The sequence below is a fragment of the Zophobas morio genome, unplaced genomic scaffold (genome assembly GCF_036711695.1).
Source record: "Zophobas morio isolate AGI-343-1 ecotype UQ-CSIRO unplaced genomic scaffold, CSIRO_AGI_Zmor_V1 ptg000010l, whole genome shotgun sequence".
Taxonomy (NCBI): domain Eukaryota; kingdom Metazoa; phylum Arthropoda; class Insecta; order Coleoptera; family Tenebrionidae; genus Zophobas; species Zophobas morio.
This window is the reverse complement of record NW_026972115.1, coordinates 7,136,418-7,162,413: the sequence shown is the minus strand read 5'-3', so window position 1 is coordinate 7,162,413 and position 25,996 is coordinate 7,136,418. Positions and strand designations below refer to the sequence as shown.

General features: G+C 39.1%; 6 protein-coding genes across 10 annotated transcripts; 1 reads left to right on the top strand and 5 right to left on the bottom strand.

The window, feature by feature from the left end:
• Positions 1-40: 40 nt before the first annotated feature.
• On the bottom strand, positions 41-4,281 carry LOC135126056 (uncharacterized). The gene is made up of 10 exons (XM_064051845.1): positions 3,771-4,281; positions 3,374-3,709; positions 3,232-3,319; positions 2,560-3,184; positions 2,132-2,204; positions 1,304-1,396; positions 892-1,248; positions 742-844; positions 372-693; positions 41-318 (listed from the first exon to the last, which is right to left on the bottom strand). Exons 1-10 carry the CDS (start codon positions 3,826-3,828, stop codon positions 55-57), a joined length of 2,319 nt encoding a protein of 772 aa, XP_063907915.1. The 5' UTR covers positions 3,829-4,281; the 3' UTR covers positions 41-54.
• A 1,109-nt stretch (positions 4,282-5,390) lies between these two features.
• Positions 5,391-7,042, bottom strand: LOC135126353 (serine protease easter-like). Of its 2 annotated transcripts, XM_064052343.1 has the most exons (7): positions 6,950-7,042; positions 6,697-6,840; positions 6,343-6,648; positions 6,206-6,293; positions 5,960-6,159; positions 5,770-5,909; positions 5,391-5,724 (listed from the first exon to the last, which is right to left on the bottom strand). In XM_064052343.1, exons 2-7 carry the CDS (start codon positions 6,749-6,751, stop codon positions 5,431-5,433), a joined length of 1,083 nt encoding a protein of 360 aa, XP_063908413.1. In that variant the 5' UTR covers positions 6,752-6,840; positions 6,950-7,042; the 3' UTR covers positions 5,391-5,430. The 2 variants fall into 2 exon arrangements, with proteins under 2 accessions (XP_063908413.1, XP_063908414.1); XM_064052344.1 differs by lacking the exon at positions 6,950-7,042 and having other exon boundaries at positions 6,697-6,914.
• Positions 7,043-7,472: 430 nt separating this feature from the next.
• On the bottom strand, positions 7,473-11,598 carry LOC135126055 (uncharacterized). Its single transcript, XM_064051844.1, has 13 exons — positions 11,393-11,598; positions 10,539-10,772; positions 10,358-10,492; positions 10,200-10,311; positions 9,950-10,149; positions 9,754-9,893; positions 9,413-9,703; positions 9,103-9,220; positions 8,741-9,049; positions 8,607-8,694; positions 8,348-8,541; positions 8,168-8,298; positions 7,473-8,121 (listed from the first exon to the last, which is right to left on the bottom strand). Exons 1-13 carry the CDS (start codon positions 11,442-11,444, stop codon positions 7,831-7,833), a joined length of 2,295 nt encoding a protein of 764 aa, XP_063907914.1. The 5' UTR covers positions 11,445-11,598; the 3' UTR covers positions 7,473-7,830.
• A 202-nt stretch (positions 11,599-11,800) lies between these two features.
• Positions 11,801-13,535, bottom strand: LOC135126347 (serine protease easter-like). The gene is made up of 6 exons (XM_064052338.1): positions 13,415-13,535; positions 12,913-13,272; positions 12,754-12,865; positions 12,503-12,702; positions 12,311-12,447; positions 11,801-12,260 (listed from the first exon to the last, which is right to left on the bottom strand). The coding sequence occupies exons 1-6, from the start codon at positions 13,464-13,466 to the stop codon at positions 11,964-11,966; spliced, it is 1,158 nt and encodes a 385-aa protein (XP_063908408.1). The 5' UTR covers positions 13,467-13,535; the 3' UTR covers positions 11,801-11,963.
• Positions 13,536-13,872: 337 nt separating this feature from the next.
• Positions 13,873-20,997, bottom strand: LOC135126346 (CLIP domain-containing serine protease HP8-like). 3 transcript variants are annotated; one of them, XM_064052335.1, is made up of 7 exons: positions 20,713-20,997; positions 15,044-15,277; positions 14,863-14,997; positions 14,704-14,815; positions 14,450-14,649; positions 14,255-14,394; positions 13,873-14,205 (listed from the first exon to the last, which is right to left on the bottom strand). In XM_064052335.1, the coding sequence occupies exons 1-7, from the start codon at positions 20,765-20,767 to the stop codon at positions 13,909-13,911; spliced, it is 1,173 nt and encodes a 390-aa protein (XP_063908405.1). In that variant the 5' UTR covers positions 20,768-20,997; the 3' UTR covers positions 13,873-13,908. The 3 variants fall into 3 exon arrangements, with proteins under 3 accessions (XP_063908405.1, XP_063908406.1, XP_063908407.1); XM_064052336.1 differs by lacking the exon at positions 20,713-20,997 and adding an exon at positions 15,848-16,037; XM_064052337.1 differs by lacking the exons at positions 13,873-14,205; positions 14,255-14,394; positions 14,450-14,649; ... (1 more) ...; positions 14,863-14,997; positions 15,044-15,277 and adding exons at positions 16,305-16,680; positions 16,730-16,863; positions 16,911-17,110; ... (1 more) ...; positions 17,314-17,448; positions 17,496-17,729 and having other exon boundaries at positions 20,713-20,985.
• Positions 20,998-22,017: 1,020 nt separating this feature from the next.
• Positions 22,018-23,362, top strand: LOC135126026 (serine protease easter-like). Of its 2 annotated transcripts, XM_064051818.1 has the most exons (6): positions 22,019-22,248; positions 22,301-22,396; positions 22,444-22,531; positions 22,579-22,778; positions 22,833-22,966; positions 23,012-23,362. In XM_064051818.1, the coding sequence occupies exons 1-6, from the start codon at positions 22,194-22,196 to the stop codon at positions 23,300-23,302; spliced, it is 864 nt and encodes a 287-aa protein (XP_063907888.1). In that variant the 5' UTR covers positions 22,019-22,193; the 3' UTR covers positions 23,303-23,362. The 2 variants fall into 2 exon arrangements, with proteins under 2 accessions (XP_063907887.1, XP_063907888.1); XM_064051817.1 differs by having other exon boundaries at positions 22,018-22,248; positions 22,579-22,966.
• The last annotated feature ends 2,634 nt before the right edge of the window (positions 23,363-25,996 follow it).

Sequence of the window (25,996 nt, the reverse complement as noted above, 5' to 3'; positions counted from 1 at the left end):
TTGCTAAATCTTATCTTCACCTAAAAACACCAAAAGAAGTTCAAATTTTGATCTTCAAGGTTTCATGTTGTCTTCAATCCAAGTCATATACTTCGAAACTCGGGTGTAAGTCCCCGGCTCATAATCCAGCGCACACGGGTCTGACCCACCAGACACTATACCAATGACGTACCAACTTCCTCCATTTTCCACCCCTCGTGAAACCATCAAAGGTCCGCCGCTATCCCCAAAACACGAACCTTTTCCTGATTCACCTCCAGCACACAAAACGCCCTCATCACTACCATAAGAACAAACAGTCAAGTTCTGAACAGGAACCTGGTAAACCAAAAGTGAGACAAAGAAAAAAAAATCGAAAACACATATTCTACTTCGACTTTAAGTTGATCATCACTGTAGTAGCCTTTTTCGGTGAACCCCCAACCAGCCACAACGGGTTCTTCGCCAATAAAAGAGTAGTACAAGTCGCTCACAGTTGTTGGAAGACAGATCGGTTTGACGAAATCTGAATAAGCAACTTCGTGTTGTAAACGTAGGAGCGCTATGTCGTGGTACTTTTCAGGAGATTTTTGGTACGTTTTGAAAATTATCTGTTTTTCTATGGGTACACCGATGTATTTTGGGGCACACATACCATATCTGTCGCAATCTGGATTAGTTTTCAGGTTGTGTTCACCCAGACGAACGCTCACTCTACAACAACAAACCGCGAATTTGGAAGAAGTACCTTTGAGTACTTACAATTTCGAATTCATGCAGTGGGCTGCTGTTAGTACGTATCTTTTACTGATGAGAACGCCCCCACACTTTACATCCAGGATCGTTTTCTGCGATTTCCTATCATCTGGAACGTCTCACAATATTTTACGTTTTAACTTGTGGTGTTCTTACATTTCTGGTACTCTAGTGCTACCATCCAGGGGAATTCTCCCAGTTTAGTCTTGTTACCCCCGAAGATTATCACACTCGCGTAATTAGTAGACGTACATTGGTCTGGTGTGGCGAATAAACCGGGGTTAACAAATGTTGACGAGTAGTCTGGAATGTCCCCGCTGGAGAAAACCGGGCAGCAAACTTTGACTTCTTGGGCTTGAAATCCGCATTGGGAGTGCCACAGAAAGCGGGCCTTGTTTGGGTTAGGGTCGTCGGCGAGGGTCTTGAGGGACTGGCAGTCTTGCAATGGTTTACACAGGCCGTATTTGCCATGGGGTGTCTGGCAAGGAGGGTAGCTTTGATAACTTCCGGCAGCTATGAGTTATTAAACAGTATTGGGTATTGAGTGTCAAATTTGGTTTCAACTTACTGGTACTAACGGAATGGACAAACGCTAACGCCACTATAAAAGCCCTCAGAGGCATTGTTGACACTGTTCTGGAATTACTAAATAGTGTAAATTCTTATATTGTTTGCTGCAATACTACGCATTATGTTCTTTCGTCAACATTTTATTTGTGATTTCTGCTGAAGTGCACTTTAAGAATTTTAAAAATGTGTATTTATTGATAAATTTTTGCTTATGTTCACTGGAATTAAAACTTAAATGAGAGATAATTCTGAGTTCTTGCGCAATTTTGAAAAGGAAATAAGGTTTATAAATGTGAAATTATTCCACAATGTAGAAGTTGGTTTAAACACCAACAAAAATGTTAACAATGTAGTAACAAAAAATAAATAAACAAATACTGTCAAATGCTGTGTTTTTAATAATTGAACAAACTTTTGACTAACAAAAATTTTGATGACGTCATTTCAAAATTTTGCTGAATAAATCAAAAATAGAAAACTTGTTTCCTGTTTTTCGAACACGTAATCACGGTGTACTCTACGGTAATTATTATAATTAATAATTATTATCGAACATCATAACATGCAACGGATTTCCACAATCACCTCTTCCTGGAAGTGAGCTTCACGAAGAAAAATTTTCCAAGTGTGGTGACAAGTTGCGGGAAAAATATTTTTCCGCTAACCGATAATAGTAAATTATAATTTATTTATGATTATGAATTAATTTATAATTTTTTGTTAGGTTGCCAACATATTTAAAATTTTATGATGACCAGATTGTGGAACTGGCATTTATGACACCAAATCAGTAGTTCATTAATGGTCACTCTGTAGAAATTAAAACCGCAGCAGGACTTCTCGACCTTGTTAATATTCATCCGCAGATTAAAATTCTGTGCGGTAGCACAAACATTATCCTGTTAGCGGTTTTAAGTGTGCATTTTTTCAAGTGAAAGGTCAGATAACTACTCTGCATTAAGATGGAACGATGTAAACAACGATATTTTGTTTTATAGCTTTATCTGTAATTATCGTCAGACTAAAGTTTACAAACTGTTTTGACATTGATTTGACGAAGGTGTTTTTAATTAAAAATCGTAGTCTATTAATTGTGTAAACAACAATTTAATTGATGCATCATTAGTCCATTTATCTATAAAAACAAGCTACTAATTAAAACAAAAATAACAGTCACACGTAATAAATATCCTTACACGTAATGTTAAAAAAAAAACACACACAATACATTTTCTTTAAGAATCAGTCTTAAGGTTTCAGATTTTCCACAATCCAGGTCACGTATTTCGAAACTTTGGTGTATACTCCTGGCAAGTTCTTTTGTCCGCAGGGCGTCGGTCCGAACGAAACCACCCCAACAACGTAAAAATTGGACTCTCGACGCTTCTCAAGCTTAAGGTGCATCAAAGGACCTCCACTGTCGGCCCTACAGGAATCTTTGCCCTTGACACCTCCAGCGCAAATCTGGCCACTATCCAGGGCCAAATTGAGGTTGAGAAGGTCCTTGTACTTGCGGGCGCACTCGGGGAGCTCCATCACAGGTACGTTCACTTTAAGCTTGATGGTACTTTTGACATCTCTTTCGGTGATCCCCCAGCCGGCCACCGTCAGCTGCTTCCCCACGTACGACTTGTACACTTCTTCCGTATCCAACGGCAAACAAATGGGTGTGATAAAATCAGAATATTCCACGTCCCGGTCCAACCTTATCAACCCAATGTCGTGATAATGGTCAGAATCCCCTGCGTCGTAACTCCTGTAAACAATCTGTTCCTCAACCCCGAAATCTTGCACCGGAGGGGCGCAATCCGTCCCCAGAGAGTTGCTAACGCAGTCGGGGTTGGTTTCTGTGTTGTACTCCCCCAAACGCACCTTAACCCTATAAAGAACCAATCAAAACAAAACAAAAAAAAACAATCCACTTACAGTTCGGGTAGGAGACAATGAGCAGCCGTCAAGACGTATCTCTTGTTGATCAAAGACCCCCCGCACTCGAACACCAAACTGCCGTTGTCTGCAAAATAGCCCTTAGCAAAACCAGCCTTTAAGTCGATTTTTGCACTAGTACCGATTTTATACTGGAGCAACGCCATCCAGGGGAACTCGTCCAGGCCGGTTTTTTCCCCTCCGATGATCCTGTTGTCGGTGTACATACCGCAGATGGTACGGTTTGGAAGGAGGTGACTGGAGGCCAAAAGGGACTTGGCGGGAGCGGTGGCTGATGGGCAGCAGACTTTAGGGTCATGGCCCACGAACCCACAGTGTGATCTCTGCACGTAAGTCTTGATTTTAGGGTCGATGGTTCCTTTTTCGAAGTGGGAGTGCAAATTGGGGCAGTCTTGGAGGGGCACGCAGGTGCCCTTTTGACCATTAGGGGTCTGACAAGGGTCCACTGGGTTACTAACTAGTTACACAAATCACATTAACACTGATTTTTGCAGGTGGTAAAAAATGTGCGTACTTACGCGTCTCGGTGGCCACGGCCAGCGCCAAAAACAGGTAAATCGAGTCTCTTAAAACCATGGCAAACGTGACGACTGACCTAGATGACTGAAGCTGGAGTGTTTGTGTTTACTTTTTCAATGGCACCGTCTGGGGGGACGGTGATCATCTTATAAGTGGACCCTGCCTCGTTCGGCAGGAAATTCCACCTGTTGTGTCAGCTCGGAAATCCGCAGCAGGAAAATTCATTTTAATAATTACGATTCAGCACGATTGTGGGTGTTTATTTATGTTTTTTATTAGATAAAAGTACGCTTCTGAGTATAACTAATAAAGCATTTCTCGTTGTCGCCCGAGGCGAACGAAGTAATTGTCAAGGTGATCTACAACTAGATGTGGTATTATTGTATCTGTGTGAAGATGAAATTACAGTTACGTAATAATTGTAAATGAAAAATTGTGTTTTATTTTGTTGTGAATGTTTTTGCCAGACTCGTGGAAGTTGTGGATTGAACTACCGACCCGATTGCTTTGAAACTTTTGCTATTTATATTTTGAGACAAACGTTAACGTAAAAATAAAGTTTATAAGTTTTAAGTTTCACGACTGTTTATAGAGGTTGTGCTAAAATAAAGAATGTCTGAACTAATTTGAATATTACTTTTCCTGGAAAGAGTCCACCTACTTTTTTTTATTCATTCAGAGCTACTCATTTAATGTCCTCGATTTCGTAGAAGAGAATTACGTCAAGATTTCATGGATTACATGTATTAAAATACATTAAAAACTTTATCTTTGAGACATATTTTTAAGACATGTCTCTTGTTATTGTTATCTACAAAGAATTTGAAAAAATCTTGGATTCCCTTTAATTTTAATTTTTAAAAATTTTAAGGGAATTTGGAGGTTTCTCAGGTATATTTTTGAGAAATTTTAAAAGGGATCTAAGGCCCTATTTGTTTAGTTCTTGAAAAAAAAATTTCAATCTCAAGGGTTTCTTGTGTATGACCCCTAAACAATTTTTAAAGAATCTTGGAGGCCCTTTGGGTTTAGTTTTGAAAATTTTTAAAACTATTTCTGACGCCCTTTAGGACTATTTTTTGAAAAAATTTTAAACAGTCTTGGCGGCCTTTCGTGAAAAAAAAAACTTCTTGAGAGACTCATGTCTTTAATTTACTGAAAAAAAATTAAAAGATTCTTGGATAGTCTCTAGTGCGTTGGAAAAAATCTTGAAGGTCTCTTATGGTTAGTTTTTGAAAAATTTGGAATGAATTTTGAGGTCCCTTATGTTTTTTGAAAAAAATTAAACCCTGGAGATTTGTTCTTGAAAGAACTAAAAAAAAGCTTTTGGAAAATTTTTGGAGATCTTTGTGTTTACCTTTTTGAAAACAATTGATGGATTCATTTCGTAATTTGAGACATATTTTTAAAAAACGTTACCTCTTATTATTATTATTATCTGTAAACAATTAGAATTAATGTTACAGACAATTTGGTTTTAATTTTTGAAAATTTTGTTCCTACGAATAAATATGGAGAAGTATAACACAACGTATTCCACACGAATCATCCTACATCATGCAATATAACATTATTAACATTATCCGATTTTCCTGAAAAATGTGTGGGTTAAAATCAATCACTTTTAATTATGTAAACCATCTATTAATTTTTTTCCAACAACTAAGGTCTAAGTTTGCTCTTAATCCATGGTACGAATTTCGACACTCTGGTGTAAACTCCTCCCCAGTTCTCCATGGCACACGGCTGCGCTCCAAACGACACCACCCCAACGGCATACCACTGAATGGCCTTAAGCTTGTCCAACCTCACCGTCATCAAAGGTCCTCCACTATCCCCCTTGCAGGAATCCTTCCCTTTTTCGCCACCGGCACACAGCTGAATATCCTTCAACGTCAACTTAAAATTATACCTCCTGAACGTATTTTCACAGTACGAACTTTCCCTCACTGGAAGCTAAACCACATTGAATTAGTCACTAGCGAGTACTTCAATACGTACTTTAACTTTCAGTTTAACACTACTAGTAGACATCTTGGTGTTATCGGTCATTCCCCACCCAGCCACGTGAAGTTTCTCCCCAACATAGCTTTTAGAGAACTCTTCGTCCTTAGTAGGGAGACAAATAGGTCTAACATAATCTACAACAAAACTCAATCGGTGTTTAAGTCAAAGTACAATTCCGCCTCACCAGTCACTGACACCTCTCGCGCTAACCTCAAAAGCGCTATATCGTTGTACTGGTTAGTGTCGTCTTTGACGTAACCCTCATGAACCACTGTGTCCTCCACGGGGATGTCAATCGGGGGCGGCGCACAGTCTTCCCCTAGTTCAGTCTTGACACAGTCGCGCTCGGTGGTGATGTCGTGCTCCCCCAGACGAACTCCCGTCCTGAAACACCACCAATCATACTCATCTAACTACCAAAAATACTCACAGTATCCTGTTGATGCAGTGTGCCGCCGTCAACACGTATCTCTTGCTAATGAGCGCGCCGCCACAGTTGAAGTACTTGGAACCGTTGCCTAAACACGCTCAGTCAAATAACAATCAAGTACTCGTATATACCACTACTTCTTTTATATTCCAACAACGCCATCCACGGGAACTCATCGATGCCCGTCTTTTCGCCACCGACGATTTTGGGCTCGGTGAAGTGGCCACAAGTCTCTGGGAGCAAATCGGTGGACCCCAACGTTGCGGACACCAGCGGACAACAGACTTTCGGCATGGACCCCTGGAAGCCGCAGTTGTGTGTCCTGAGGAAGTTCGCATTTTCAGAAGTGAGCGGTCTCTTGTTGTAAACAGCTACAAGAGGCGGACAGTCGGTGATGGGTTTGCAGTCACCATTTAGGCCACCGGGTGTTTGGCAAGGGTCCGCTGAAACACCAGGAATTGGTCTCGGCAAGACGAACTTCTTTTACTTACCGCATAGTGAGAAGTGAGTCACGGCGAGGACCGCGATACACCACTGCGAAAACATGCTCAACGAGTGAGTAGCGTTCTGTATGTTTATTATTATTATAGAGGAGATAATTTTTTCCAATGACCTGCTTTGAACTCAGTTCCTTTCTGTGAACAGGCAAATGATGGGTTATTTTCGTTAGTGACAAGTCTTCCAAGTCAGGCTTGTTGCCAGTGGTACATGTTGCGGTACAAGTGTTGTTGATTATTTATTTACCTTGAAAATTTCGTTTTGTGCAAGGATTGGTAATCGAGTGATAAAGTGAATGCTGATCTGTTGCTGAGACGCATTTAAATCGATTAAGTATTATCGCGTTTTCGAAGAACTCTATTTATAGAGGGTTTTAGCATTTTTTTAATAGTTCGTCGCTTTATACAATTCAAGTATGTTTAATGGGAACAATTGAGATTTTTTAATTGTCGCCAAGCCATTTATAAATCACAAGGAAGACCTGTTTCGAAAATGTGCCTTTGGAGGTTACCAACACAATTGACGACAACCGAACACCGCAAAAGACGACCTTAGCATATTCTTTAGATCGACGTCATGCACTACAAAACGCAAGGGGGGCAAAACTTATTCAAAACTAATCGACTAAAAGTGTTGCCGTTTTGTAGCAAAGAGGTGGTAATTATTTCATAGATTCTAGAATTCCGAATTCATTAATTTTTTTCGCCCTGACGGTAATAACTGTGAAAGAAAAAGAAAAGACCTGGAAATCTCAAGATTCTTTATTAATAATAATAATAAGAATAACATTTACTGTCCAACACTTTCACAAATATTTACACTACACTTGAGAAAAAAAGTGGTGTAGCAAGGATTGCAATTTGTTGTTAGAAATATTATGTTGGCAACACTAATGCCTTTCTTGTTCGATTTGACAGTAATACTAATGTAGATATTTTGCGGTCTAATAACTGTCAAATAAAGTGTCAAATAGCTGCAATACCAACATCATTACTTTAAAAATAAATTTTATAGTTTGCTAGACAGTTGTAGGATTCAGAGATAACGTTAATCTCGAAAATGTTGAATATAATGTAGGTAACCATAAATTGCCTCTACACAATCAAAAACCAACATGTTTGAACCCACTATGGTCTAAGTTTGCTTATAATCCACGGTACATATCCACCTAACTTCGTATAAACCGCCCCCCATCCCGGTGACCCACAAGAAACTCCAAAGGAAACAACCCCCGCAGCATAATAGCGTCGAATTTTCCGTCCATCCACTCTAGTCGCCATCAACGGTCCTCCGCTGTCTCCATAACACGCGTCTTTTCCTTTTTCGCCACCAACACACAGCTGCGTGTCCATCAACGTCACGTCAAAATGAAACCTCCTGTATGTGGTTTCGCAAAACGAACTCTCCTGCACTGGAACCTAACCCCTTTTATTAGCCACCGTTCCAACTTTCGTCAATACCTACTTGAACCTTTAGCTTGACAGTACTTGCCATGTTCTTTTCGGTAATTCCCCAACCAGCCACGAAAAGTCGTTCGCCGGTGTAATTTCTGGAGAATTCTTCAGAGGATGGAAGACAGATAGGCCCGACGAAGGCTGCAAAAACACGTTGTACTAGTGTAACTGTAAGCGCGAGTCGCGTTACGGGAAAATGGTACTTCATGTCGTAACCTTAAGAGTGCTATGTCGTTGTAGTACGGGCGGTTGTTTATGAATCTCTCATGAACGATTTTCTCGTTTATGACGACGTCGAGGGGTGGTGGGGCGCAGTCTTCACCCCCCGAAGCGAAACAATCTTTGTCTGAAGCCGTGTCGTGCTCTCCGAGGCGGACGCTGATTCTAGAATATTACAAGAAATAAAAATCGTTTCTAAAGAAACATTAGAACAAGTCTAGTCTACTCACAATTTCTTCTTCACGCAGTGTGCTGCTGTTAAAACGTATCTTTTGCTGATGAGAGCACCGCCACAGTGGAAGTATCTAGAACCGTTAGCTAGGTGTGGCCATTACGAAAGGGTTTACTTTGTGGATGTAGTTACCGTGTTGGTATTCCAGCAACGCCATCCATGGGAATTCGTCAATGGCGGTTTGCTTGCCACCGATAATTTTGGCATCGATTAAATGACCACAAGAGGAAGGATCCGGAAGCAGAGAGTTTGGTTCGACGAGTTCAGCAGCAGTAACGCAGCACACTTTGGGTATAGAACCTTGGAAGCCGCACGAATGGTTTCTTAAAAAATCAGCTTTTGCTGGTGTAAGCGGTTTTTGATTGAATATCGAGTGAAGAGGTGGACAATCAGGAATGGGTTTACATTCGCCAATTCCGTTAGGGGTTTTGCAGGAGTTGACTGGAAGATGTAAGAGTCGTCAAAAAAGTGTTGTTTGAATGTAATGGACTCACCAGCGTTTGTGAAACGAGCAGCTGCAAGGAGCACGAACCACCATCGTGTAATCATTGTAAATAAATGCAAATGTAAAGAATATGACACAGATATAAGATAATTTTTTATTCGTCGTTGCTGACCTTGTCTTTGAATGTATGTAATGGGTCATCAGTGACAAAATTTCTAAGAATATTGACTTTGTTAACTTTCGCACTGATTTCACGTTCCATCAATTTTGCTCATTTTCCCGTTGTGGCCAAATTTTAAGATGAATAAGTAAAAGACTGCTTTTTAAAAATTTATTTCAATAAACTATATACACTAAGCTCTAAGTTGTTTAACTATCCAAGTCATATAGTTTGACACTTTCGTATAAACCCCGGGCAAATTCCCTGTTCCACACGCTTTCGGTCCAAAGGACACAATACCAGCAACAATCCAATGAGGTTCCCTGTATTTATCCAGACCCACAGTCATCAAAGGTCCCCCGCTGTCTCCTTTACAAGAATCTTTTCCCTTTTCACCCCCAGCACACATCTGATTTGTAGTCAAAGTCACATTGCCTTTTGTTAAACTGGAGTACGTCGTGTTACATTCCGGTAGAGGCTTAACAGGCAGCTGAAAAACCTCCACCTGTGACATCCATCGACACAATCCAACGAACTTACTTGGACTTTTAATTTAACAGGACTCGCCCTTGTCGTATTATCTTCGGTGTCTCCCCAACCGGCCACAAAAAATTTTGTTCCGACGTTGGTCTTCTTCAGTTCTTCACCTAGGAATGGAAGACAAACGGGTTTGACGAAATCTGCATTTAAGTCAAACAGAAAATTACAAAAAATTACTACTATTTATTTTTCTAACCTGTAAAAGTCACATTTTGCTTAAGTCTCAAAAGAGAAATATCGTTACGGTTGTTAATGTCCACACTATAATCTTCATGTACGATTTGTTCTTCTATTTCAAAATCTACAGGCTCCAGGGCACAATCTTCACCACCAAATTTGCTTCTAATGCAGTCTGGATTAGTGTCAATGTTGTGTTCCCCTAGACGAACACCTACCCTAGAATATAACTTTATTTTATTAACATATTCTAAAGAAGGTTCACTCACAGTGTTAAACTTGCAGCCGACATCCTCTTCGGATGCACGCAATGTGCCGCCGTCAGAATGTACCTGTTGTTAATCAAAGTTCCACCACACAAGAACGCTTTTTTCCCGGTACCTAAAAATCAAGGTTATTCCATCTCTTATCAAAAAGTTCCAAATACCTTGCCGATACTGCAGCAACGCCAACCACGGAAACTCGTCCAACTCCGTTTTTTCTCCTCCATAGATCCTGCTCTGGGTGTTGAGCCCGCAGGAATCTAGGTCAGGGAGCAATCTGGAGGAAATGGCTGCCACTGCTAAACATAGTGTTACTGTGGTTGGTATATTGAAATTACTACGCACTTGTGGAGTCCGTGGGCCCTTCTGTAACCGGCGGCTTGACAGTTGATTTAGTGGAAGATTCTATTAAACAACACACTTTGGGTAAAATGTCTTCGTAGCCACAGTTCGACTTTTTGAGGAAGTCCAGATTCGTTTCGGAGATGGGTCGCTTCAGGAGAAGGGACATGAGCGCTGGGCACTGGTCGATGAGCTTGCAGTCGCCGGATTGGTTGTTGGGGGTACGGCATGGGGTAGCTTGGGGAAAAGTAGTAGTACAACTTAGTTCTCGGTGGTGGGCTTGTAGTCAAAAGACTAAATTTTTAATTAATTTTTTTTTAAGGGACAGAATTAGGTTATTCTTTATAGTCAAAACCATTTCTTTGGTAAATATGCATGACTTTCACTTTAATGGATTTGTGGGATTGTTGAGAACGGAAGGAAACAAAGCTCAAAATTATAGCAAAAAATAATAATAAAGTGAACAGAAAAAAAAAGTAGAAATGAAGTATAAGTTAACATGTTTTCAGATATGTTATTGCGCGAAGCAAAACAAGAATTAGGAAGTACATACAAGTCATACAACACTTGTAAAACGATTACGATTATCAGAGAAATAAACATACAAGTCATGAAATTTCCCATAGGCTCAGGAATTCCGAATGACGTCAGTGACTTCTAATAATGCTGCTTTTTCTATTATTAAAAATATGTATCTTCACTCAAAACCGAGTTTTGATTTTTTCTGGAATTAAGATAACACTAAATTTGTTTAAATTAAAGTACTCTTATTTGTAACAAGCACTATATTACAGTGATATTGCTTGAGAGGCCATCTTTTTCTAGGAAAATTTATTCAAAGTGCGAATTAGACTTACCTGTGAAAATCCCTTGCACTACGAATGAAAACAAAAAATATTTCAAAATCATATTTTTTAGAAGAAAATTAGAAGCAAATTGACGTTTCCGCAAAGTTCTAGTACACTAAATTTCCACTCGGGTGGCCAATTTTTGCAGTTTACTTCATGTTGTTTCCATTGCTTCTCACAGAACACTACTGATAAAAAAGTAGAGTTCGGATCATTTATTATTATTACTAAACAAAGATAACGTTTTTGCTTCTCAAATACGACATAAATTTTAATGTGTAATAGTTCAAATCAACGATTCAGAATAATTCTAACAACGTGCAATTTAAAGTTAAGAATTAGTTGAAATTTCGAAAAAACTATACAAAATTTTTAACCGAAATTATACATAAACGTTTCTTTGACAAATAAAAAAAATGATTTTCCAAGCATTTATTTATGATAACCTCTGTACATTAAAACAAATATAATAATAAGACTCTGCCATTGGATTTGTAGTATATACAGAAGTAATAAATTATTCGAAAATTACAAATATGATAACCACTTCCAAGATGGCTTTTGGTTGTAATACAGCTGTCTACACTCTAAGCTTATCAACTATCCAGGTCATATACTTCGAGACTTGCGTATAAACCCCAGGAATATTTTCCTGTCCACACGCTTTCGGTCCAAAAGACACAAGACCAGCAGCAACCCAATGGGGGATTCTGTACTTATCCAAAACAATAGTCATCAAAGGTCCTCCGCTGTCCCCTCTACAAGAATCTTTTCCCTTTTCACCTCCAGCACACATCTGATTTTGGCTCAAAATGGCCTTGTGTGGCTTTAAATTGGAATATGTTCTGTTACAGTCGTGTAGAGGCTTAACAGGCAGCTAAAAATCTCCGTCAGTTATGTTTATGGTAAAAATTCCCAAAAACTTACTTGGACTTTTAATTTAACAGGACTCGCTCTTGTTTTATTGTCGGTAGCTCCCCATCCAGCCACGACAAGTTTTTGTCCTACGTAGGTCTTCTTCATTTCTTTAGCTTGGAGCGGGAGACAGATTGGTTGTACGAAATCTGTATTTAAAATCAAACAGAAAATACAAAAAAATTAGACGATGGGTCTTCCAACCTGTGAAATCCACGTTTCGGTTGAGCCTCAACAAAGCAATATCGTTGTGGTTGTTAATATCCAAAGAGTACCTCTCATGCACGATTTTCTGTTCTATGCCAAAATTCACAGGTTCCGGAGCGCAGTCTACATCACCAAATCTGCTCATCAAGCAGTCCGGATTAGTTTCAGTGTCGTATTCTCCTAGACGAACACCTAGCCTATAATATAGTCCCATTAACTTTTTTTTTTTTTAAATAAGGTTCACTCACAGTTTTAACCCTTCCTTCGCCAACTGCCACGGATGCACGCAGTGTGCTGCCGTCAGAATGTACCTATTATTAATCAAAGCTCCTCCACATAAGAACGCTTTTTCCCCATTCGCTAAAAACCACAGTTATTCCATCTCTTACCAAAAAATCTAATAATACCTTTCCGATATTGCAGCAACGCCAACCACGGAAACTCGTCCAACTCTGTGTTCTCTCCCCCGTAGATTTTGCTCTGGGTGTCGATCCCACAAGTATCGAAGTCAGGAAGCAGTTCAGTGGAAATGCCTGCCACACCTGTAGCTTCCGTGGGTTCTGGAAGATTTATGGTTGGTGGAGCGGAAGATTCGACTGGACAACACACATGGGGGACAACGCCGTGGAAGCCGCAGTTCGAGTTTCTGAGTAAGAGGGCGTCCATTTCGGAGATGGGTCTCTTCTGGACTAGCGACAGGAGCGCTGGGCAGTCGGTGATGGGTTTGCAGTCGCCGGTTTGGTCGGTAGGCGTGCGGCATGGGGCGGCTTGGGAAAAAACAACAATACAACTTTGCTCTGGGTTGTGCATTTAAAAAAAAAAATGACGAAGAAAGTTTTCATTGTTTTATGAAACATTAAATATTATTTTGTCTGAAAACGATGTGTTCAAAGTGTGAATTTCACTTACCTGTAAAAATTCCTTGTACAGCCAGTAAAAATAACAAACTTTTCAAAATCATTTTGTCAGAAGAAAATTGGAAGCAGCGCCAATATACTCTTAATGCTTCAGAAGGTTCTTCTGGACTAATTTAAAAGAGCAGTTTTTTTTCATTTATTAAGCTTATGCACTTCCCTTTACGTTTTCTGGATTGGTTTTTTTTACCGCATTGATAAAATAAGCACAAGTGGGATCATTTATTCCCAAACAACGATAACTATTTCCTTTTTAATTATCAGATTGGCGTATTAGGTACTGGAAATTTTAGTCATCAAAAAAATTATAAATAGTTCTCTCGCGATATACGTCAGACCATTTCAAATGAACAAGTCAAAATGTTGAGTTCATTAAATTGAATCTAGACAACTCAGTCAAAGTTTATTAAAATTTATTGATTTAAAAGTCTATTCTTTTCAATAAAACACGACTACTTTTCAAAAGTTTATTTCAACAAACTCTGGACACTAAGCTCTAAGTTTATCAACTATCCAGGTCATATACTTGGACACTTTCGTGTAAATCCCGGGCAAATTTCCCGTTCCACACGCTTTCGGTCCAAAGGACACAATACCGGCAACAATCCAATGAGGGTCCTTGTATTTATCCAGACCTACAGTCATCAAAGGTCCCCCGCTGTCTCCTTTACAAGAATCTTTTCCCTTTTCACCCCCAGCACACATCTGATTTAGGGTCAAAGTCACATTGCCTTGTGTTAAACTGGAGTATGTGGTGTTGCATTCCGGTAGAGACTTAACAGGCAGCTGAAAACATCCACCTGTTATATCCAAGGACACAATCCATCGAACTTACTTGGACTTTCAACTTAACAGGACTGGCCCTTGTTCTTCTATCTTCGGTGTCTCCCCAGCCAGCCACAAAAAGTTTTTGTCCCACGTAGGTCTTCCTCAGTTCTTCACCTTGGAGTGGGAGACAAACCGGTTTGACGAAATCTGCATTTAAAGTCAAACAAAAAACTAAACAAAATCATACGAGTTGTTTCCTAACCTGTAAAAATCACGTTTCGTTTAAGTCTCAACAGAGCAATATCGTTACGGTTGTTAATATCCACACTATAATCTTCATGCACGATTTGCTCTTCGATTTCAAAATCTACAGGTTCTGGAGCACAGTCTTGACCACCAAAGTTGCTCGTAATGCAGTCTGGATTAGTTTCAGTGTTGTGTTCCCCTAGACGAACGCCAACCCTAAAATATAACTTTATTTTATTAACACATTTTTTTAAAAGAAAGTGCACTCACAGGGTTAACCTTGCCTCCGACATCCTCTTCGGATGCACACAATGTGCCGCCGTCAGAACGTATCTGTTGTTAATCAAAGCTCCACCACACAAGAACGCTTTATTCCCATTAACTAAAAATCACCTTTATTCTACCTCTTGCCAAAAAATTCCAATATACCTTTCCGATACTGCAGCAACGCCAACCACGGAAACTCGTCCAAGTCCATTTTCTCTCCTCCATAGATCCTGCTTTGGGTATTGAGCCCGCAGGAATCTAAATCCGGAAGAAACCTGGAGGAAATGGCTGCCGCTGCTAAACATAGTGTTAGTATGGTCGACATGTTGAAATTATTACGCACGTGTGGTCTCCGTGGGTCCTTCTATAACCGGCGGCTTGACGGTTGGTGGAGTGGAAGATTCGGTTGAACAACACACTTTGGGGAAGATGCCGTCGAAACCGCACTGAGACTGTCTGAGGAAGACGGCGTTGCTTTCAGAGAGGGGTCGCTTCATGAGGAGGGAGTGAAGCGCTGGGCAGTGGTTGATGGGCTTGCAGTCGCCGTCTTGGTTGTTGGGGGTGCGGCATGGGGTAGCTTGAAAAAAAAAACAACAGTAACGGGATTGGTTTTTAAGCTTTCATTGTCAAGATTTGTGGTACAATATTTTTTAGTAGTAAGTTTTGTATTCAAAAAGAGCTTCTGAAACTAAATAATTCGTTTCCATAATATGAAATAAATTGCAGGTGAGTCAGCAACCTTGAGGAAAATCTACAAACATAATTATGGATGTCGATTTAAGGAAATTGGATTCGTGTGCAAGAATTACTTTACATTAATTATTTTTAACAGAAGAGCCAGTTTATGTAAAAATTGCGTGTTCTGATCTACATAAATGTATCAGATAACATGTCTTCAGATATGTTATTCGCGAAACGTAACAAACAAGAACAGTTGTAAAATGAGTACGATTATCAGAAGCTAAAAAATAAACAACGAGGTCATGAGGTTTCGAAAGATCTCGGGAAATCCGAATGACATCAGTGACTGAAAATAAAAGATAGTGCCCACATTTGACTGAAAAATATGTGTTTTGATTTTTTCCGGAATTAAAACGACACTAATTTATTTAAAATAAAAAAGGTACTAAGTGCGAATTAGAATTACCTGTGACGATTCCTTGCACAGCCAATAAAAACAAAAAGTACTTCAAAACCATCTTTCTTAGAAGAAAATTGGAAACACTGCAGATATATAGCTTACGTTTTCAGGAAGTTCTAATACACTAAATTAAAACACATATTTTCCACCAGTGTGTTAAATGTATGCAGTTTCCTTCATATATTATACACTACTGATACAAATAAGGTCAAATAATTTAATATAAAACAGAGATAACATTTTTGCTTTTAAAATATGATACACAATACTGGAATTTTTAATGAACAAAAAAAAAACGACAAGTCGTTATCTTTCGGTATACGTCAAGAGCGATCTTTAGTTTAAGCTACTGAACATAAGATGGCGCCACAGTCCATGCGAGCCTAGCACGAACAGACTATACAATTTTTTATCGAATTAACCGACTATACTACGTTTTCAGGTAGCATAAAAAAACAACATGAAAAATAAAACTTTTATTTGAAATTCCGACAATATACAAAAATGAATTTAATGCGATCACACTGACAGATTAATCTACAAGTCTTAAATTAGGGCTTAAGCTGGCTAACGATCCATGGTACGTATTTCGAAACTTTGGTGTAAACTCCCGGCCAGTTTTCCATACCACAGGGAGAAGGCCCGAAGGACACAACCCCAGCGGCATACCAGTGCACATCTCTATTCTTATCAATGCTAATGGTCATCAACGGCCCTCCACTATCCCCACGACAGGAATCCCTCCCCTTCTCACCACCGGCACACAACTGTCCACCCCCTAGCCTAACATTGGCCACCTTATACGTGGACCTACACTCCTCAGCCTGTTTCACAGGAACCTACAACAAACCCATAACCCCTATTCTTTGTTCCAAAACACAAACTTACTTGAACTTTGAGCTTTATGTTACTCTCTGACCGGTTCTCGGTTTTGCCCCATCCCGCCACGAACAGCTTCTGCCCAATGTAAGTCTTCGTCAACTCTTCGCTTGTAGTGGGAAGACAAATCGGCTTAATATAATCTAAAAAACACAGTGAGACTCCTCAAGGAACTCCAGACCATTCGTACCACTAAACTTGGCCTCCCGCTTCAGCCGCAACAAAGCTATATCGTGGTACTGGTTGATATCGTTGGGGTCGTAATTTTCATGGGCTATCCTTTCCGCCACCGGAATATTGACTGGGGGCGGCGCACAATCCCTCCCAAACGCACTATTGATGCAGTCGGGGTCAGTCTCTGTGTTGTATTCACCCAAGCGCACGCTCACCCTGAAACAACTATCAGAACTCGTCGGGCTCGTTCCGCAAACTTACAGTTTCCAGGTTTTGGGTAAGTCTTTCCCTTTGACGCAGTGAGCGGCTGTTAGGACGTACCGCTTGCTGATCAAAACGCCGCCACAATAAAAACCACGACTGCCCCCAGCTACAACACAATTTTAGTCATAAAAACTAAAGATTATTTGAGTCGTTACGTTTCTCGTATTCGATTAAAGCCATCCAGGGGAACTCGTCCAGGTCGGTTTTCTCTCCTCCGTAGATCCTGCTCTGGGTGTTGACTCCGCAGTCGTCAAAGCCAGGGAGCAGGTCGCTACTCACGGGGTCTATATCTGGAATTTGTGTGTCATTTTTGTTTTTTTTAAGTTTGGAAATGAACCTGTTGCTTCCGTGGGTCCTTCCACAATTGGAGGTTTGACTGTTGGAGGCGCCGCCGACCCAATGGGACAACATACTTTAGGGTAGGCACCCACAAACCCACACTGAGACCGTCGCAAGTAGTCGGCGTTACTGCTGGAGATAGGACGGCGCTCTAGGAGTTGGTAGAGCGATGGGCACTCGTTGATGACTTTACAGTCGCCGTCTTGGTTGTTGGGGGTCTGGCAGGGATCAGCTAAAAGGGTGAAAGATTGACTGATTGTGCTTCAAGACAATTTATCACAAGCTACTTCCCTTTGCTAATTTTAATTCGAGCTAGCTAGCTATTAGGTTCGGATCTTCTCGGTCACTAACTATAATACTAACTAAGAGGTTGAAATAGCGTCGGTACTGGTTTAACGTTTGACGACAGCATCAAATACTGTTATTAATTAGTACCTTTGAAAGTAAAAAAAGCCAATTCAGAAGCAACATTAGGATCAACGTTCTCTAAAGTATTCGCTTCTTTTGTACTTTTACTGAGGTCGCTCTTGCGGAACAAAACGTACCTTTAATAATCCAGACCATGAGTATTTTCAATGCACTTTGGCTAATTTAAGTTTGGGAAATCTTAATGATCTATCTAACTACCGAATCGATTACTTCAATGTATGTGTGGTTTTAACTAAGTCAGATTTATGTCTGAGATTATACAACGGATTTCTTAGAAACTTCGTAAATTTATTAACTTCATTAAAGATTTACCTAACATTAATTGAAATTTATTTATGTATTCATATCTTCCGGAAAGTTGACGTCATTTCAGAAGACCATTAAATCAATCTTCATTGTTTGTGTTTTCTTTCGTAGAATTGCTGATATAGATTGCCCCACAATTTTCTTACTTCAAAACTCTTCAATTTATTTTTAAATAAAAACAAACTAAATATTACTCATCAAATTAGTAGAACTATCTTTATTTTTTTCCGAGCGTACGCAAAGGAATTATTGTAATATTTTCATGTTTTCTCGACATGTCATGACTAGAGTACGACAAAATAGGTCCCCGTTTCCGTCTGTCTGTCTGTCCACCGTCTGTGTCAATTTTTGTTAGACAGATAATTTCCGAAACTATTGGACCTACTGTTTAATTTTATATGTGTGTTATGATTATGAACATCGTGTAGATGCTAAAACGCTACCAAACTTTGTCTAATGATCCCCACCAACAAAGTGATGACGTCACCACAAAATTGTACTTAGCAAATGTGTCATCATCATCACCATCATCATCTCAAAACGAATAAACCCTATCGAAAATAAGCAAAACATTATGATTCCATACTTGCGATTTATATCAATGCATTCATAGTTTTTATAATTACTTGTATAGGTCCCAAAAAAAAAATTATTGAACGTGCTCACTGCGCTCGCCTTCTAAACGTACTTTTTTACAGTTTAGTCTCATAAAAGTGATTAAGAAAATTTCAGCGTCTAGGTTTTGTTTCAATAATAAATCTCTAGCCTTATTAATTAAATAAAAAACACGCATCCGATTTTACTAAAAAATTATCTCCTTAAAAAAAATGTGGCTTACAAAGACACCGACGATAACACCTAAATGTGCTCGCTCCACTCGCATTGTGAGTGTTCCTTTTTTAATTAATTTAGTGTAATAAAACGAATGAATACTCATCAAGGCTACTTAGTTTTTATTATAATAATTCTCGAGATTTCCCTATGAAAGTAAATTACTCTGAAAAAAACAACCTCTAAAAGGCGAGCGTAGCGAGCACGTGGAGCATGTTTCAGTCCCACAGACAAGGGAACACAATTTTTAAACTCACATTTTAAATAACAAAATTTGTTTTTAATAATTTAGCTTCTCAGGGATAGCAAAAATTATATATATTTTTTTATTATACCAGAATGTGCTCGCTGCGCTCGCATTTAAGGCTTTTTTTCGGCTTTATTCTCACAGAATTGTATACGAAAAAGTCTCAGCGCAGTTGTTCAGGTTCTAATGTACAATTGTATTTGATCAAATCCGCAGATTTTAAAGCAAACACACCCTTAGAATGCGAGCGCAGCGAGCACACAGTAGACAATTTTCACATAATAATTTTTTTTTTTATTAATAATTTAGCTTCTCATGGGCACTGACGAGTAATTTTTAATAACATCTAAACGGCTCGCTGCGCTCGTATTTTTAATGTTCTTTTTTAGTGCGGTTTCATAGGAACGTTTACTAGTGTACTGGAATTTTATCGTTTTTAAATTATTTTATACGCAGATTTTTTTATATAAGTTGTTTAAAAACAATGAATGATAAAAATTATCGCTCTGAGTGTGAGGGAAATTTAAATTCTTTGGACCGATTTTTTGTTCTCTGTCCCATGCATGAAAGTGACACGAATTTAATTTAAACACAATTTATGATGTCATTGTGTACTAAGTAGCCAACAAAAGTTTTCGCGGTAAAGAGCCAATAACTACTTTCGTTGAAGGTTGTTTATTCATTCTGTGAAAAGGCTGAGGCAAAAATATTGACTTTCCTGCTGGGTCTTTGAAACTGAAGCCTGAACTTGTCAAGAAACCTTTTAACTGCAAACTAATCTAATGAATCTAATGAATAAAAAATTACTTAATTTACTTTGAAATGTTGACTATAGGCAAGTTAAATACATTTTTACCGAACGGGCTTCCATCTTTAAAAATGGTGACATGGGGATTTCTGAACATAGCTTTGATATCAAAGTGCAACTATTTTGATAACTGTTACTGGGAAAATCCTGGTGTTCATTTTGTTCATCCTGGTCTGAGTTCTGTCAGACTGCCGACACGTTTTTTCAAACAATACACAGGAAATGTGTAATCTTTAACCAGACTTGGTGTATAATACAAAGCTATTATGAATTCCAGCTCCTAATGACAAACTAATGCCACCTTCTCCACAAAACCCGAAAATCGAAAACAATTATTTCGTAACTCGATAAGTTATCTCAGGTCATTATCAACCCATTATCTCTAAGTGCCCCCAAAATAGCAAACCTTACGTCTTTCCAACCCACCACCCACCGCTCTCATCCCAAAACAACGTAACATTTTTCCAGAAAATCGCGCAAACAAACACGTCCCAGCGACACCGACTGCGAGCAAGGTTATCACAATTCAAGGCCCATTATCTCAGCGGCGTGCAACAACACCCATAAAATGCACCTTTTTCGCACCAAACTCACCTGCAATCGCGACCTGGACCACCACAAACAAAACAAGCACTTCTTTCGCACGCATTGTGAAGATGTAATCGACTGACTGGTGAGTATCACGGGTTTAGACCTCACTGACCCATGCTGATCTCTGGCAATCTTGTCTATCTCGCCTGCCTTGGAAAGTCCACTGTTCGCTTGAAATCACACGGACTGGAAATACTGACGGCTGGAAGACGTCACAACGACGTCGCCCCTTCTATGCTAGATGTGCACATTCTTCGGACTGACGATGAGGCAACAAGAACTCGAACGCCGGGGGAGGCGGCGAGAACGTTTGGGAATCCCAGCCGTCGTCAGCAGGTGTCAGTGGCTGTGTTGAAATTTTGTTGACGCGAGGTTTACTTTCGGTGTTTACGTTGGAGGTGTTTTGTTGTTGCGGATTTTTTAGGGTGTTTCCAACGGTTGCGACATGTTTACGGTCGAAAGAGGAATGTGGAGGAGCACGCAAAAATATTTATTATTATTAGTTGCTAATTTTAAAATTTCGTTCAACACAGAAAGATACATTTTTATTTATTCGACTTAATTATTTAGCACAACACTCAACGTAATTCAAAGGCATAAAAAATATATTGTTTTGCTGTCTAAATCACTCCTCTACAATATTTTCTACAGATGTATTCGTTTAGAACTTCTTCCCTTCCAGCTTTTTTTTGTCTTGGAAATAAATAGTAATCGATCACCGCACAATTTTTTCAATTTCAACCTCTGGAAATTTTTCCAACAGTACTTCTGCTTTTTTCTTTCTCTTGGAAAACTTGATAAACTACTGTTTTAATTCCTTTGCTAAATAAAATAAAAATATTGGAAAAATCCTCTTCAAAACGTCGGAAAAGTGATTTCAAAGTTGTTGTTTCGGGGGTTTCTGGTATTTTGTTTTTGAAAAAAATTGAGAAAATCTTGGGCAACCCTGACCAGGTAAAGTCGGATCAGGTCACGTCAGGCCGGGTCAGGTTAGGTCAGGTCAGTTCCAAGTTTTGTTTTTGAACAAAATCTGAGAAAATTTTAGATAACCCAGGCCAGGTCAGCTCAAGTCAGGTTTTGTTTTCGTAAGGATTTTTGGAGTCCTGGTCTTTCATTTTTGAAAAAAATTGAGAAAGTCTTGGGCAACCTAGGCCAGGTCAGGTCAAGCCAGGTTTTAATTTTATTAGAATCTTGGAAATCGTGGTATTTTATGTTTGAAAACAAAAATCTTGTGATAAAACCTGGTATTTTCATTTCCGCAGAATTTATAAGAACCTATAACATTGAATTGTAATAAACTTTGATATTTATTAGGTGGTTTGATCATAACATCATTAACATCGCTTCACTTGTAATTTTTGCTATTTATTCTAATCACTGACTGAAATACCCGTGTTCGCAGAAATGAACTTAGTTCAAAGGGGTTAAATAAATTATCTCCTCTATATAACATTCAACAAACAAAATCCTCTCACTCATTGATCATGTTTACCCAGTGGTGTATCGCAATCCCCTTCGTGCTTCATTTCGCACTCTCTGGTAAGCAAATCGCATCGTTCCTCCTACCCCATCCAACTCAAGGGTGTTTCAGAGTTTTGTGGGCTGCACACTGAGTCCAAAATCTCGTCTGGCGGGGAAGCCACCATCGGCCAGTTCCCATGGCTGGCGTTGTTAGAATCCAAAAGAAGTAATGATATGCGAGTACTTGATTGTTTTTTTATTGTACTTGTTTAGGAAACGGTTCCAAGTACTTCAACTGTGGTGGCGTACTCATCAGCAAGAGATACGTCTTGACGGGGGCGGGGTGTGTCACCAAGAGACTGTGAGTATTTTTTTGGAGTTAGATGAGTATGATTGGAGGTGTTTCAGGACGGGGGTTCGTCTGGGAGAGCACGACACCGCCACGGACCCCGACTGCGTCAAGACTGCATTCAGGGACGACTGCGCGCCGCCTCCGATTGACATCCCCGTGGAGGACACAGTGGTTCATGAAGGTTTCGATAAAGCCAACCCTAACTTATACGACAATATAGCGCTTTTGAGGTTGAAACAAGAAGTGACGATCAATGGTGAGGCGGCAAGTCTTTGTGGTTTGAGGTGGACCTTGATTCGGTGTGTTGTAGATTACATCATGCCTATTTGTCTGCCAACTGAGGACGGAGAATTGTCTAAAAGTTACGTTGGAGAAAGACTTGCGGTTTCTGGATGGGGATTTACCGAAAATATGGCAAATAGTGTTGTTAAGTTGAAGGGTCAAGTACGTATTGAAGTATTCGCTGGTGATTAGACGAATGTGCTTTAGCTTCCAGGGAGGAATCATTCGTACTGTGAAGATATGTACAGGAAACATAATTTTAACTTAACTTTGAAGGATAGCCAGTTGTGTGCTGGTGGAGAAAGAGGAAACGATTCCTGCAAAGGGAATGCTGGGGCGCCGTTAATGGTGCTCAGGCCGGGTCAACATGGTTCTCAATGGTATGTCGTTGGGTTGTTCTCGTTTGGGCCGCAGCCGTGTAACATGGAGAATTGGGGGGACGTTTATACGAGGGTGTCCAAATACGTAACGTGGATTAAGAGTAAACTTAGATCTTAGTCGTTGAACAAAACTATTGTGTTTAATAATACTCAGGAGATAATAAAAATATCAAAATATGACGTCAGTTTGACTGAACGCAGACATCCCCATTTTTTTAAATCTTCCAGAATCTATACACAAAGAGCTCCGATTTGCTCTCTGACCTTTTTCAACTTTAAGACAACCAACATCGTCCAATACATTCGTTCTCTACAACTAAACCACCAAGGACGTAATATTGGTGATTTTTTTTTTTAAATCAAAAAAGTCCAAGAAATCCAATAGTTTTAATTTCAACTACGTAGCACCAGTGGTTCTCAAGTTACGAATTTTCAGAGTTGAAAACAATTTTTTGACCACGCGACTAAAATGAAATGAAGGCGGATTTTTCTTGAACGGTTACAAATTCCCAACAACTGATTGCGAAAATCAATTCAGCAGTGTCGAATTGATCTTGGACCAAAATTCTGTGTCGATCTCAAAATTTTGAGTTTTTTCTCGTTTTTAGTTCCAGTCAGGAATTAGTCAGATTTTGAGAATTTTCTCAAAAGGCACAAATCTTTCTGAAATTCGCTCCACTTACTAATTAGCACCTCCTGAACAAGAGCTTTCTGAAGCCGCATAAATTTTTTAGGAGCTGACTTTTCCAACTTTACGAAAACTAACGTCATCCGTTACATTCGTTCTGTACAACTAAACCACCAAAGACGTAATATTGGCGATTTTTTTTCTAAATTAGAAAAGTCCAAGGAATCCAACAGTTTTGATTTCAGCTACGTATCGCCAGTGGTTTTCAAGTTACGAATTTTCAAAGTTGAAAACAATTTTTTGAGCACGCGACTAAAAGGAAATGAAGCCGGATTTTTCTTGAACCGTTACAAATTCCCAACAACTGATTGCGAAAATCAATTCAGCAGTATCGAATTGACTTTGGACCAAAATTTCAGGTCAATCTCAAACTTTTGACTTTTTTGTCATTTCAGTCAATTAGTCAAATTTTAAGAATTTTCTCAAAAGGCACAGATATTCTTGAAATTTGTTCCACTTACTAATTGGAACCTCCTGAACAAGAATTTGGCTTCAGATTTCTTCTCTGAAGCTGCAATAATTTTTAGGACCTCACCTTTTCCAACTTTAAGAAAACTAACATCGTTCGATACATTCGTTCTCTACAACTAAACCACCAAAGACGTAATATTGGCGATTTTTTCTTTTTTCTAAATTAGAAAAGTCCAAGAAATCCAACAGTTTTTATTTCAGCTACGTATCGCCAGTGGTTCTCAAGTTACGAATTTTCAAATTTGAAAACAATTTTTGGAGCACGCGACTAAAAAGAAATGAAGGCGGATTTTTCTTGAACCGTTACAAATTCCCAACAACTCATTGCGAAAATCAATTCAGCAGTGTCGTATTGACTTTGGACCAAAATTTTAGCTCGATCTCAAAATTTTGAGTTTTTTCTCGTTTTTAGTTCCAGTCATGAATTAATCAGATTTTGAGAATTTTCTCAAAAGGCACAAATCTTCCTGAAATTTGCTCCACTTACTAATTAGCACATCCTGAACAAGAATTTCGCTTCAGATTTGCTTTCTGAAGCCGTATAAATTTTTTAGGAGCTGACATTTTTCAACTTTACGAAAACTAACGTCATCCGTTACATTCGTTCTCTACAACTAACCCACCAAAGACGTAATATTGGCGATTTTTTTTATAAATTAGAAAAGTCCAAGCAATCCAGCAGTTTTGATTTCAGGTACGTGTCGCCAGTGGTTCTCAAGTTACGAATTTCCAAAGTTGAAAACAATTTTTTGAGCACGCGACTAAAATGAAATGAAGGCGAATATTTCTTGAACCGTTACAAATTTCCAACAAATGATTGCGAAAATCAATTCAGCAGTGTCGAATTGACCTTGGACCAAAATTTTAGCTCGATCTCAAAATTTTGAGTTTTTTCTCGTTTTTTGTTCCAGTCAATTAGTCAAATTTTAAGAATTTTCTCAAAAGGCACAGATATTCTTGAAATTTGCTCCACTTACTAATTAGAACCTCCTGAACAAGAATCTGGCTTCAGATTTCTTCTCTGAAGCTGCAGTAATTTTTAGGACCTCACCTTTTCCAACTTTAAGAAAACTAACATCGTTCGATACATTCGTTCTGTACAACTAAACCATCAAGGGTCTAACATTGGAGATTTTTTTTCTAAATTAGAAAAGTCTAAGGAATCCAACAGTTTTGATTTCAGCTACGTATCGCCAGTGGTTCTCAAGTTACGAATTTTCAAATTTGAAGACAATTTTTTGAGCACGCGACTAAAAGGAAATGAAGGCGGATTTTTCTTGAACCGTTACAAATTCCCAACAACTGATTGCGAAAATCAATTCAGCAGTATCGAATTGACCTTGGACCAAAATTCCAGGTCGATTTCAAAATTTTGAGTTTTTTCTCGTTTTTAGTTCCAGTCACGAATCAGATTTTGAGAATTTTCTCAAAAGACACAAATCTTCCTGAAATTTGCTCCACTTACTAACTAGAACCTCCTGAACAAGAATTTCGCTTCAGATTCGCTTTCTGAAGCCACATAAATTTTTTAGGAATTGACTATTTCCAACTTTACGAAAACTAACGTCATCCGTTACATTCGTTCTCTACAACTAAACCACCAAAGACGTAATTTTGGCGATTTTTTTTTTATAAATTAGAAAAGTCCAAGGA

Bases quoted from the DNA above. Each gene is read 5' to 3' on its own strand.
- LOC135126347 (XM_064052338.1), bottom strand. From the start codon at position 13,466: ATGATTTTGAAAAGTTTGTTATTTTTACTGGCTGTACAAGGAATTTTT. The intron at 12,866-12,912 runs GTATTATTAGAT...TGTGGTTTTTAG, and splicing joins GTTGCTGCAATATCGGAAAG to CGAATGGGGAAAAAGCGTTC. The intron at 12,703-12,753 runs GTGAGTGAACCT...ACTATATTATAG, and splicing joins GCGAAGGAAGGGTTAAAACT to GCTAGGTGTTCGTCTAGGAG.
- LOC135126346 (XM_064052335.1), bottom strand. From the start codon at position 20,767: ATGCGTGCGAAAGAAGTGCTTGTTTTGTTTGTGGTGGTCCAGGTCGCG. The intron at 14,998-15,043 runs GTGCGTAATAAT...CACTATGTTTAG, and splicing joins AGGACCCACGGAGACCACAC to CAGCGGCAGCCATTTCCTCC. The intron at 14,206-14,254 runs GTAAGTTCGATG...GGATGTTTTCAG, and splicing joins CTGTTAAGTTGAAAGTCCAA to CTGCCTGTTAAGTCTCTACC.
- LOC135126055 (XM_064051844.1), bottom strand. From the start codon at position 11,444: ATGATTTTGAAATATTTTTTGTTTTCATTCGTAGTGCAAGGGATTTTC. The intron at 10,150-10,199 runs GTGAGTGAACCT...GTTATATTCTAG, and splicing joins TCGGCTGCAAGTTTAACACT to GGTAGGTGTTCGTCTAGGGG. The intron at 8,695-8,740 runs GTAACTACATCC...GGCCACACCTAG, and splicing joins GTTGCTGGAATACCAACACG to CTAACGGTTCTAGATACTTC.
- LOC135126353 (XM_064052343.1), bottom strand. From the start codon at position 6,751: ATGTTTTCGCAGTGGTGTATCGCGGTCCTCGCCGTGACTCACTTCTCA. The intron at 5,910-5,959 runs GTGAGGCGGAAT...GTTTTGTTGTAG, and splicing joins GCGAGAGGTGTCAGTGACTG to ATTATGTTAGACCTATTTGT. The intron at 5,725-5,769 runs GTACGTATTGAA...AATGTGGTTTAG, and splicing joins GTGTTAAACTGAAAGTTAAA to CTTCCAGTGAGGGAAAGTTC.
- LOC135126056 (XM_064051845.1), bottom strand. From the start codon at position 3,828: ATGGTTTTAAGAGACTCGATTTACCTGTTTTTGGCGCTGGCCGTGGCC. The intron at 1,397-2,131 runs GTTTTAATTTCT...AAACAATATAAG, and splicing joins GGTCGAGAAGTCCTGCTGCG to AATTTACACTATTTAGTAAT. The intron at 694-741 runs GTAAGTACTCAA...TTGTTGTTGTAG, and splicing joins CACTGCATGAATTCGAAATT to AGTGAGCGTTCGTCTGGGTG.
- LOC135126026 (XM_064051817.1), top strand. From the start codon at position 22,194: ATGTTTACCCAGTGGTGTATCGCAATCCCCTTCGTGCTTCATTTCGCA. The intron at 22,249-22,300 runs GTAAGCAAATCG...AGGGTGTTTCAG, and splicing joins GCTTCATTTCGCACTCTCTG to AGTTTTGTGGGCTGCACACT. The intron at 22,532-22,578 runs GTGAGTATTTTT...GAGGTGTTTCAG, and splicing joins GGGTGTGTCACCAAGAGACT to GACGGGGGTTCGTCTGGGAG.